Genomic DNA, 13,005 nt, shown 5'->3' with positions numbered 1-13,005 from the left:
AAACTCAACACCCAAAAAACAAATCATCCAGGGAAGAAATGGGCAAAAGACATTCTGAATAGACACTTCTCCTAAGAAGACATCCAGATGGTGAACAGACACATAAAACACTAAACATCACTCATCATCAGGGAAATACAAATCAAAACCACAATGAGATACCACCTCACACCTGTCAGAATGGTTAACATTAACAATTCAGGCAACAACAGATGTTGGCAAGAATGCAGAGAAAGAGTATCTCTGTTGCACTGCTGATGGGAATACAAACTGGTGCAGCCACTCTGGAAGACAGTATGGAGGTTCCTCAAAAAGTTAAAAATAGAACTAACCTATGACCCAGCAATTGCACTCCTAGGTATTTATCCAAGTGTGCTGTTTCCAAGGGGCACATGCACCCCAATTTTTATAGCAGTGCTAATGACAATAGCCCAAGTATGGAAACAGTCCACATATCCATCAACGGATGAATGGATAAAGAAGATGTGGTATACATATACAATGGAGTATTACTCAGCAATCAAAATGAATGAAATCTTGCCATTTATAGCTACGTGGATGGAACTAGAGGGTATCAGGCTAAACGAAATTAGTCAGAGAACAACAAATGCCATATGACTTCACTCATATGAGGAATTTAAGATACAAAACAGATAAACATAAAGGAAGCAAAAATAATATAAAAATAGTAGGGGGACAAAACATAAGAGGCTCTTAAATATAGAGAACAGAGGGTTGCTGGAGGAGTTGTGGGAGGAGGGATGGACTAAATGGGTTACAGGCATTAAGGAATCTACTCCTGAAATCATTGTTGCACTATATGCTAACTTGGATGGAAATTAAAAAATAAATTAATTAAAAAATAAAAATAAAAATAAAATAATTCTTATCAAAAAAAAAAAAAAAAAACCACAACAGCGGGGGCACCTGGGTGTCACAGTCTGTTGAGTGTCCAACTCTTGATTTAGGTTCAGGTCATGATCTCACAGTTCGTGGATTGAGCCCTGTGTCAGGCTCCATGCTGACAGCACAGAGCCTTCTTGGGATTCTTTCTCTCCCCCTCTTTCTCTCTTCTTCCCTCCCTCCCTCCATCCCTCCATCCCTCCCTCTCTCTGCCCCTCCCCCTCTCAAAATAAACAAACTTTTAAAAAAAGCTGCAATGGCCACTACTTGCAAAAATCAAAAAGTCAATCCTAAATTTCAAATGGAAATTAAAGGGACCCCAAACAGCCAAACCAATCTTGAAAAAGGAGGACAAATTTGGGACATTCTCACATCCCAATTTCAAAACTTGCTACAAAGCTCAAGTAATCAAAACAGGTGGTACTGGCATAAGGATAGACATATAGACCAATGGAATAGAACAGAAAGCCCAGAAATAATCCATACATCCACAGTCAACTGACAGACAAGGGTGCCAAGACCACCAAATGGAGAAATAACAGTCTCTTCAACAAATTGTGCCAAGAAAACTAGATATCCGCATTCAAAAGAATGAAGTTGGAACCTATCTTACACCATACACAAAAATTAATTCCAGGGGTGCCTGGCTGGCTCAGTTGGTGAAGCATGTGACTCTTGATCTTGGGGTTCAGAGTTTGAGCCCCACGTTGGGTGTAGAGATTACTTAAAAAAATCTTTAAAACAATTAATTCAAACTGGATCAAAGACCTAAATATGAGCTAAAACTATACATTCTTAGAAGAAAATAGGGGGATAAATCTTCATGACTTCAGATTTGGCAATAATTTCTTGGATGGCACTAAAATACTCATGAAACAAAAGAAAAAGCAGGTAACCTGGACTGCATCCAAACTGAAAACTTTCATGCACTACCAAAACAGTGAAAAGACAACCAAAGAATGGGAAAAATAATCACAAATCGTATATCTGATAAGGGGTTAATATCCAGAATTTTTTTTAACGTTTTATTTATTTTTGAGACAGTGAGAGACAGAGCATGAACAGGGGAGGGTCAGAGAGAGGGAGACACAGAATCTGAAACAGGCTCCAGGCTCTGAGCTGTCAGCACAGAGCCCGACGCAGGGCTCGAACTCACGGACCGAGAGATCATGACCTGAGCCGAAGTCGGCCGCTTAACCGACTGAGCCACCCAGGCACCCCAATATCCAGAATTTTTAAGATTCATACAACTAAACAAACAAAAAAAACCCAATTTAAAATTGGGCAAAAGATCAATAGACATTTTTCCAAAGAAGATATACAAATGGCCAATAAACACATGAAAAGAGACTTTACATCACTAGTCATCAGGGAAATGCAAATAAAAACTACAATGAGGTAACACTCCACAACTGTTAGTATGGCTATTATAAAGAAAAAACATAAAATGCTGAAGTACAGGGTATATGCAGTGTTTAATCTTAATTTCAGGTGTACAACATGATTCAACAATTCTATACATTACTCAGTGCTTGCCATGGTTAAGTGTAGTCACCATCTGTCACCAAACAAGATTACTATCTTTTTTTTTAATTTTTTTTTTAACATTTATTTATTTTTGAGACAAAGAGAGACAGAGCATGAACACGGGAGGGGCAGAGAGAGAGGGAGACACAGAATCTGAAACAGGCTCCAGGCTCTGAGCAGTCAGCACAGAGCCTGACGCGGGGCTCAAACTCACGGACCATGAGATCATGACCTGAGCCGAAGTCGGCCACTCAACCGACTGAGCCACCCAGGTGCCCCAAGATTACCATCTTATTGATGATATTCTCTATGCTGTACTTTGCATCTCCATGACTTATTTATTTTATAACTGGAAGTTTGTACCTCTTAATCTACTTCATTTTAGTTTCTTATTTGTCAACTAATTTTTTTTTAATTTCAGTATAGTTGACAGAGTCAACTAAATTTTTTAAATTAACTTAATTCTAAAATAAAATAAACTGTATGAACTCATTTTTCTAAAAGATAAAAGAGGGGTGCCTGGGTGCTAAATCTGTTAAGCATCCAACCCTTGGTTTCAGCTCAGGTATTGATCTCATGGCTTCATGGGTTTAAGCCCCACATGGGGCTCTGCACTGGCAATGCGGAGCCTGCTTGGGATTCTCTCTCTCTTCCTCTCTCTGCCCCTCCCCAACTTGTGCTGTCTCTGTCTCTCTCAAAATAAATAATTTTTTTTTTAAAAAAGAAAGGGCAGGTAGCTCCTTTAAAAAATAATAATAAGGGCATCTGGGTGGCTCAGTCAGTTAACTGTCCAACTTAGGCTCAGGTCATGATCTCACAGGTTTGTTGCTTTGAGCCCCACAACAGGCTCCACACTGACAGTGAGGAGCCCGCTTGGGATTTTCTTTCTCTTTCTTTCTTTCTTTCTTTCTTTCTTTCTCTCTCCCTCTCCCTCTCTCTCTCCCCGTCTCCCCCACTTGTGCACACGCTCACTCTCTCTCTCTCAAAATAAATAAATAAACTTAAAAAAAATTGTTACCCTTCTACAACACAAGTGGGAATGTAAAATAGTATGGCCACTCTGGAAAACAGTTTAGTGGTTCATCAAGAGATTAAAGCTAGAATTTCACTTCTAGGTACATATCCAAAAGAACTGAAAGTAGAGACTCAAATAGACATTTGTACATCAATGTTTACAGAAACATTATGCACAGTAGCCAAGATGAAAACAGCCCAAATGTCCATCAACAGATGAATGGATAAATTAAATGTGGTGCATATATGCATAGTGAATGGAATAGTATTCAGCCTTAAAAAGGGATGAAATTCTGACACATGCTACAAAATGGAAGAACCTTGAAGACATTATGCTATATAAAATAAGCTAAACACAAATACAATTCCACTTATATAGGAGTATCTAGAATAGTTAAGATCAGAGACAGAAAGTGAAATGGTAGTTACCAGGGACTTAGGGGAGAGGGGAATGGAAAGTTATTGTTTAATGGGTACAATGAAGTTTCAGTTTGAGATGATGGAAAAGTTCTGGAATTGGACAGAGGTAATGGTTGCATAATGATGCAGAACACTGGGAGATACAGGGATTCTTTTTGAGGTAAAGGAAACATCCCAAAATTAGATAGCAACAATGATGGTTGCACAACTTTGTAAATACATTTAATGTACTTAATGCCACTGAATTGTGCACTTTAAAGTGGTTAAAATGCTAAATTTTATATTAAGTGTATTTTATCGCAACAGAAAAGACATGAAAAAAAAAACAGAAAAGAACAATACAAATAACAAGGCTGGTAGCAGTAACATCTGTCCATTACCATTCTCCCTTCCAGCATATGAAAAATCTCTAAAATCTGTTTTGAAAGTTCATAGGTATACATGAATAAGCTATCTCCTTATATGCCAGATTTGTTGCCAGGAAAATATATTTCTGTGATTTATTAATTATTTTCTTGTCTTGTGTTATTTATTTTTAGTCTAAAAAGCACTTAAGGGCAGAATCTCAATTTTTCTGGTTTTATTACGCTCAGTATCAACAGCACCTACTTAGGCAAATAAACACTATTCAGACTCTGTATGAAAATGTCAAGCTTTCTAAAATATTTAAGAAACAATGGAGGACTAATAACATTCCAGTCTATTTTTTTAATATCAAGGTATAAATGCTCTAATGGAAATAAATTATAAATTTGTAATAAAGCAGCAATATGTGAATAAGGTCTGCGTTTTTTATTATGTGGTCTTTGAATAGTGGTCTCTATGTAATACTCTAATTAAAAATTAAATTGCAAAAAACGTCACCATTTTCATGTGGGCCAAAGTACTAAAACCTTCAAAAAACGTTTCAACTTACTTGACACACTGATACCTGCTTTATTAAACACAGTTCATTCCAACAACATATCACACCCCATCTTTACGCAAAGGCATTCTTCAAATGGAGACAAGAGGCAAAGAATGTGGCAAGAGCAAGAAAGTGAAGCAAAAAGTTTTATTCCTATTGTAAGGAGAAATAAGAAAAGAGTCTTCAGGTGAGAACTAGGGTTCTCTTTCCCTGCAGAAAAAAAAATACAATTTTAAGACATTTAGATTTTAGAGCCAGAAAACAGCACCTGTTTCCACAACTCATCCTTCAAACCAGGCAGGTAACCCTAGCTCCCTTCCAAAATAGTCAGGTAATTGCTTAGAATTCAGATGTCAGAGACAAATCATAATACGCTAATAAGTAGGTGGCAGTATTTAGGAACACAAGTTATTTAAATCTTTTTTTTTAATTTTTTTAATGTTTATTTATTTTTGAGAAAATACAGAGAGACAGAGTGCAAACTGGGGAAGGGGTAGAGAGAGCGAAACACAGAATCTGAAGCAGGCTTTAGGCTCTGAGCTGTCAGCACAGAGCCCAATGTGGCGCTCGAACCCATGAGCCATGAGATCATGACCTGAGCTGAAGTCGGACGCTTAACTGAACCACCCAGGCGCCCCTAAATCTTTTAATATCTATTGGAATGGGGAAGAAGAAGTTCCAAAAAGTCATCCTTTCCTGCCTTGAAATTCCATCTTTTATCAAAGTTAATTCTACCCCTGATTCAAGTAAAACCACTATGTTCATACACCATATGTGTCAGTAGCACTCAACTGTACTTAGCACATGCTACTATATTTTTAAGGGGAACGGGAGTTGGACATATATGCCTATATTCTCTTAAATATATTCCTTGTCTAAAGGACTGTTCTATCTTCTCAGTATGACCAATAATTGGCATAATTGAGTATAGACTCAAATATGTCACCCCATGCTCAAAATATTCAAAGTCTTCCCATGTTTATAAAGTACGAAACTCCTAAGCATAGCATTCAAAGCTCTCTGCAAGATAATTCACACGTGAATTTCCAATCTTAACACATCTCTTCCACTGAATTTTCTTTTACTTCTCTTATAATAAGCAACACATTCTGCTTCTAGTTCCTTGTTTAAAACTCAAAGTAATCTCTACTGAACTGTAAGCTCCTCAAAGGAGGAAACTGGTCTGGGTTTGTCTCTTTTTCCCATGTGGAAAAAACAAACTGCCTTGTAATAAATACTTATTAAAATGAAAATAATCTAGGGGTGCCTGGTTGGCTCAGTCGGTTAAGTGTCTGACTTCAGCTCAGGTCATGATCTCATGGTTCGTGAGTTCCATCCCGGCATCAGGCTCTGTGCTGACAGCTCAGAGCCTGGAGCATGCTTTGGATTCTGTGTCTCCCTCTCTCTCTACCCCTCCCTTGCTTGTATTCTGCACTCTGTCTCTCTCTCTAAAATAAACATTAAAAAAATTTTAATGAAAATAATCTGCTCAGAGATTCCTTAAAAGAGTGGTGATTGGTTAAGCATTAAAAAAAAAAAAAAAAAAAAAACCTGATGGGGCTCCTGGGTGGCTCAGTCGGTTAAGCGTCTGACTTAAGCTCAGGTCATGATCTCACAGCTCGTGGGTTCAAGCTCCACATCGGGCTGTGTGCTGACAGCTCAGAGCCTGGAGCCTGCTTCAGATTCTGTGTCTCCCTCTCTCTCTTCCCCTACCCTGCTCGTGCTCTCTTTCTCTCAAAAGTAAAATAAACATTAAAAATTTTTTAAAAACAACACCTGAAGTCATTTTACCCTCCAGTATCTTCCTGTCTCTAAAATGAGATATTCAGTAAGCTATGTCAGATGCACTATATATAGTCGGCCTTCGAAAGAAATATATTATTTCATATACTTAACAAGTAACAGGTGCAGTCACTTTAATATGAAACATTCACTCTTGATTCTCTGTTTAGCACTCAGAACACACAATGAAAATGCACAAATAGGGTGTTCTGTGGTTTTGAATTTTGGGGGTATATAAGGAAGGTGGAAAGGGGAAAAGAAAAAAACAGTAAGAGGTCAGCAAATTCTCCCCAACACTATAGAAATTAACCAAACCTAGCTTCAAATATCTAAATTAAATGGCAAGGAGTGATAATCTTAGTATTAAAAGAAAAAGCATTTTAGGGGTACCTGGGTGGCTCAATTGGTTAAGCATCTGACTCTTAATCTTGGTTCAGGTCATGATCTCACAGTTGGAGCCCCATATGGGGCTCTGCACTGACAGTGAGGAGCCTGCTTGGGATTCTCTCTCCCTTCTCTCTCTTTCCCTATCCCATTCACACACACTCTCTCTCTGTCTCTCAATAAATAAATAAACTTAAAAAAAATTAGAAAAAACATTTTAAAATATAGTAAGAGTAAAGATATCATGTGCTTCCTGATAAAATGTGCTGAGAAAGACACATGACTTCACAGTGTTTCTAGCAAAATACATGATCACAAGGAAATATCAGACAAACCCAAATTAACTGTTCCGTATTCTTCAAAAATACATAAGGGGATAAAAGCAAGGTACAGTGCTCCAGAGTAAAAAAGATTAAAGACACATGACAATGAAATGCAATGCATGTTCCAGAATTGGATGCAGGGCCAGAAAAAAAATAAACTTTTGTCTTTCACTATAAAGGACATTATGAAGCAACTGGCAAAACATGAATAAGGTCTGTAGAGTAGAAATACTACTGTATCAATGTTAATCTCTAATTTTGCTAACTATAATGAGGTTATAGAGAATATTCCTATTTGGGGGAAATACATATTGAAGTATTCAGGGGTAAAGGAGCATCATGTCTGCAACTTAATCTCAAATGACTCAGAAAAATAACATAGAGAGAATGATAAAGCAGATGTAAAATATTACTATTTGATAAATTTGAGTGAAGGATCTATGAGAATCTATATACAATTTTTGCAAATTAAGTCTAAATCTATAATTTTTAACTTTTTATTTTGAAATATAGTAAAAAGATTATCCTCTGTCTCCTTGAAGGTAGATCTCCTGAGGTTACTTTAAAAACATTTTAAAAATCATTCAAATATTACATGAGATCAGTGAGACAGTGACTAGAAAGTTGCTTTAAGTAAATGTCTTTGATCTCTGGATATTTTTAAAATATTATTTATAATAACACAAAAATATCTTTTATGGGAGTAGGACTAAGTTACTAGCCAAAATGTATATTAATACAGATTTTTTGAAGTATAATGTAAGTTTCATGGGGAGAAGGTGTTAGTCTTATTCACCTAAGCAGTACTTTAAACAGTTCTTGGCACATGGTAATAGTAATCAGTAATAATTAGTATTTGAGTAATTAGTATGTCCTAGACACTAACCTAAGTGCTTTGTGTCCACTAATTCATTAAATATTCACAGAGTCCAAGAAATATTTGTGAATGAATTAGTACTTCTTGCAGGATGACGATTACATTCAGTTCAGAAATCACGTTAACATCAGTTCCTAAAAATCACCAGGTTATGGAAAATTGTGCAATGAACACCACACGACTCATAGGGAAAATGGGGTTAGAAGCAAAACATTCACATGCCTGGGTGGCTCAGTCAGTTGGGCACCTGACTCTTGATTTCAGCTCCGGTAGGGATCTCAGAGTTCATGGGTTCGAGTCCGACATCGGGCTCATCCCTGACAGCCCAGAGCCTGCTTGGGATTCTCTCTCTCTCTCCCTCTCCCCCGTCCTCTGCATCTCTCTCAAAAAAAATAAACATTTTTTAAAAAGCACAACACTCAAAAAATTTCATCAATGACACATTTTTTAAAAGAAACCTGATTAAAATGATAGCACAATTTTACACAGTTTACACATTAAGTGATTAAGAAATATACAAATACAATAATAAATACAGCACTTTACCTTGAAAAAGACCTGAAGTTTGCTTGTGGAAGCACATCAGAAGGGCTGCAGCTCATGAATTACTGTGAAATGATGGAAGGAGGGTTATCTGAAATCGGATGGAAAACTGTAACAACAGATGTGGATGGGAGTGGCTCATAACACAAGGGGTGAACTAAGCTAGCCAACAGATGTTTGAGGTAAGAGGTATGTGCATGTATATGCATGTATTTAACACACTTCAGTTCAGCTGGGTATAGTTCACTTAGGGAAAATTCTTTCCATAAAGGACCAGATAGAAACTATTTTAGGCTTTGTGGACCATTAGGTCTTTGTTGCAACTATTCCACTCTGAGATTGTGGTACAAAAGTAGCCACAGAAAATATAAACAAATGGGCTTAAGTATGTTCCAAAAGAATTTTATTTACAAAAACAGGCCACTAGTTGGTGGTCATGATTTGCTGATCCCTGACCTTGCAGGCAAAATCCTGCATAAGAAAATAAAAATTTTGTCTTATGCTCAAATTGTTACCTGATTTATCAACCTTGTTGAGACATACACACATTTTCAAAACAAACATTATAGCAGAACTATATTTAGAATGCTATCAAATAAATCAAAATATGAATATACTTCAAATAAGCAAAATACCAAATACAGTATTACATGAATATAAATTATTTTTTTATTTTGGACTTTATAAATCAAGTATTACCCAAAAGTCAACTGAGCACTTTAAATGACCAAAATAAAGACAACTAAGGATAGATTTGAACAACCATAGTCAATCAAAATCTGTGCATTACATTCTATATAATTGTTAAGGAAAGCGGAAAATACTTTGACAGCTCTTTTGAACTGAAATTATCAGGCTCATTTACAAGGGCACATGTGACTTTTCTAAGATCATCAAACCACAAAAGTTAACATACAAATTACACTAGAAGATGAATAAGTTTTGGACATGTAATATACAGCATGGTGACTAAAGGTAACTATACTGTATTATATAACTGAAAGTTGCTAGAGACTAGATCTTGAAAGTTCTCACCACCACAACAAAAAAAATGGTTATGTACGGTGAAGGTGTTAACTAACCTTATTTTGAGGTAAACATTTCAAAATATATACAATTATCAAAATATCACATTGTACACCTTAAACTACACAATGTTACATATTAATTATATCTCAATAAATCTGGGGAAAAACATACTAATTGCACAAAAGTTATACAATATTTGTCCAGGAATTGAGTTAAAAATTCTAAGTTTACCTGCTTCTAAATAGAAAACACTAACATATACAACAATCCTTTGCTCAAGCTGCTATATCTCACATCTGGAATCTCCCCTAGTATTCTTTGTCAAAACTATCCACCCTCCCATCCTCCAAGGGCCAGATTCAAATGCTTTCTCTATAAAGCCTTCCCTGGACCTCATCAGAAATATCTTCCTACTCTGAACTTAGTTTTTACCAAATGCAGCATTTATCACTTTATATCCTACTTCAAAACTATTTGTGTATATGTCTTATTTCCTCTGCTATATGGAAAATAAGACTAACCTTTTAACCAAACTTATCTCTCTGCCTGGGCAGCCCTTTTTCACAGACAACCCTTAATTTCTAACTCATCTTTAAGACTCACTACAAATACCATTTCCTCTGTAAATCCTAGATATCCCAAAAATGAGGCCTTCCTTCATTTCTTATACTCAGTAAAACCAATATACCCCCACTTTAGCACTGTTTTATACCTATTTACTTGATATCTCCCTCATTAGATTAAGAATTCCTTAAGGAGGTGGGAATTTTGTCTTACTAACTTTTGCATACCCTAGCACAGTGCCTGGCCCCTAGTTGATACTCAAGTATTTGATCTACTAAGAAAGCATTCTCTCAAAATATGGAATATAAGATATAAACATGTGAACACCACTGCCATAACAATAATTTCTTAAACAAATATTGTATAGAACAGTTACCAAGAAAGCTGGACTACAGATACCAAGAATGGCTACTTCAAGCCAAAGCTGAAAGACAAAGTCTCAAGAGACATGATCTGAAAACAGTGGCTACAGCACCCAATTCACAAAACCTTTTCTCAGGGCAAAAAGCACAATTGGCCAAAACTAATAAAGGTCTTTTCAAAAGTATCATCCCCAATTATAAAAGGGCAGAAATATAATACACTGGATATAATAATCTTTCAAAATAGAACATGTCCTGGGCAACAATAATCACTGACAAACTTCTCAGCAAAAAGTGTTTCCTTTCCAATGTTCCAACAAATATATGTACATGACACCATTACAGATTTTATTATCAACAAAACACCTGTATCCTAACATGTAAGTTCTAAGGCAAAAAAAGATATGCATACATGGTAAAGAAACTTCCCTTCATCACTACCCTTCTTATCTCCCAAAGTAAGATAAGAAAAAAAAAAATGACTGACATTCACATAAGCAGGAACATTTTTTTGTTTCTTTTTAAACTCTACGCTCAATGTGGGGCTCAAACTCACAATCCCGAGATCAAGAGTCTCATGCTCGGGGCACCTGGGTGGCTCAGTCGGTTAAGCGTCTGACTTCGGCTCAGGTCATGATCTCGCAGTTGGCGAGTTTGGGCCCCACGCCACGGCGGGCTCTGTGCTGACAGCTCAGAGCCTGGAGCCTGCTTTGGATTCTCTGTCTCCCTCTCTCTCTGCCCCTCGCCCACTCACACTGACTGACTGTCCCTCTCTTTCTCTCTCTCTCTCTCTCTCCCTCTCCCCCCTCCAAAAATAAAAATAAACACTAAAAAAAAAAAAAGAGTCTCATCATGCTCTACCAATTGAGCCAGCCAGGTGCCCCTTTTTTTTTTTTTAATAACCTTATAGAACATCTAGTACAGGTTCATTTTACAAATGACAAAACACAAGCCTAGAAAGTATAAATTTTTCCAAGGTCCTATAATCAGTTAGGCAAAAAGATCTATACTTAGAAAACCCAGATTTGGCTCAGAGTTCAGTTTTCATTCCTAACACTAGTAGTTCTCAAACTTTTAATTTTAGGACCTCTATAGAGTCTCAACAGTTATAAATTAACAAAGACCACACATACCTTTAGTTTATTGCCTTTTAAGAACCAATGTTCTAACCATGTTACTTCCTCCAGAACAACTACAGGCTTTATCAATATTTATTAAACTTATTCCCATTTTACAGATGGAAAAATGGAGGATAAATAGCTTGCATGTTAGCTATTAAGCAAATCATAAGACAAACATTAGCATACAGGTACAGAGAAATCCTACCTAGATGCTCCTTTTACTGTCCTATTATATCCAACATTCCTAAAAGAAGATCTAAACATCATTTTCAATTGGCTTAAACTGTTTGAACAGCGTTTGCCAAAGCTCAGGAAAACTCCAGGTCTGGAGGAAAGGACTTCATGTAAATCCAAGAACTGTCTGATACAATCCATAAATGTATTCAGACTCCAAAAGTGAAACAGACACATAAATACACACACTTTCTTGCAGAAAATTGTTTCACACACCTGTATCTATATAAAAATTTCTTTAAGTACTACATTTATCTTATCTCTAGAAATACAATATACAACTGAAAGCTGATGGCCAACTATACCAAGGGTTGCCAGTAATGAGAACTGGCACGATCAAAATTAAAGTCACAAATGTCTTTCTTTTCATCCCAATCAGCAACATAACCAAACAACTGGTATTTAAATGCTTTCAAAACCTTTTATAAAATGTGCATGTACTCCCCCTCCACAGCCTGGCTTAACACTTTCCACTTGGTGGGAATGCAAATATTTCACAGATAACATTTTTCAAAAATTAAGTTAGTATGCAATTCATTGTGAATTACTGTCCTAAAAGATACTTCCTATGACATTTTCCCAGCATCTCTCCATTTCAACAACTTCTGCTTTTTAAAATTTAAGACCATGGAGGGTTGGGGGGGGCGGGGGGCTCAGGTGGTTGAGTATCCAACTCTTGATTTTGGCTCAGGTCATGATCTCACAGTTCGTGAGATCAAGCCCCACTGTCAGTGCTGAGCCTACTTGGGATTCTCTCTCTCTGCCCTTCCCTTGCTCGCTCACATTCTCTCTCAAAATAAACAAATATTTAAAAATTAATTATTTTTTAAAAAATAGAATTTAAGACCATGGTGTGCTTGGCTGGCTCAGCTGTGGAGCACACGACTCTTGATCCTGGGTTCAAGCCCCACTCTAGGCATAGAGCTTACTTAAAAACAAATAAATAAACTAAAAAATAAAATGAAATAAAACTTAAGACTAATAATGTTATACTGCTGTCAACTTTTCAAGTAAT

The 13,005-nt window shown here is 36.6% G+C and overlaps 1 protein-coding gene across 8 annotated transcripts in view; it reads right to left on the bottom strand.

The window, feature by feature from the left end:
* Window positions 1–13,005, bottom strand: part of ATRX (ATRX chromatin remodeler) — a 308,093-nt gene that overhangs the window by 291,864 nt on the left and 3,224 nt on the right. For 6 of the 8 annotated variants that reach the window (XM_019436157.2, XM_019436156.2, XM_019436158.2 and 3 more), the window contains one exon: window positions 8,684–8,745. The exons of the other annotated variants lie outside the window; for them this stretch is intronic. In XM_019436157.2, coding sequence (XP_019291702.1) covers window positions 8,684–8,739 — 56 coding nt within the window. In that variant the 5' untranslated portion in view covers window positions 8,740–8,745. The remainder of the gene's footprint in view (window positions 1–8,683; window positions 8,746–13,005) is intronic. 8 annotated transcript variants of the gene reach the window in all.

This window comes from Panthera pardus, unplaced genomic scaffold, assembly GCF_024362965.1.
Source record: "Panthera pardus isolate Hobbes unplaced genomic scaffold, ASM2436296v1 HiC_scaffold_27, whole genome shotgun sequence".
Classification (NCBI taxonomy): domain Eukaryota; kingdom Metazoa; phylum Chordata; class Mammalia; order Carnivora; family Felidae; genus Panthera; species Panthera pardus.
The sequence above is the reverse complement of the archived record's forward strand: the minus strand, read 5'-3'. Positions and strand labels throughout refer to the sequence as shown.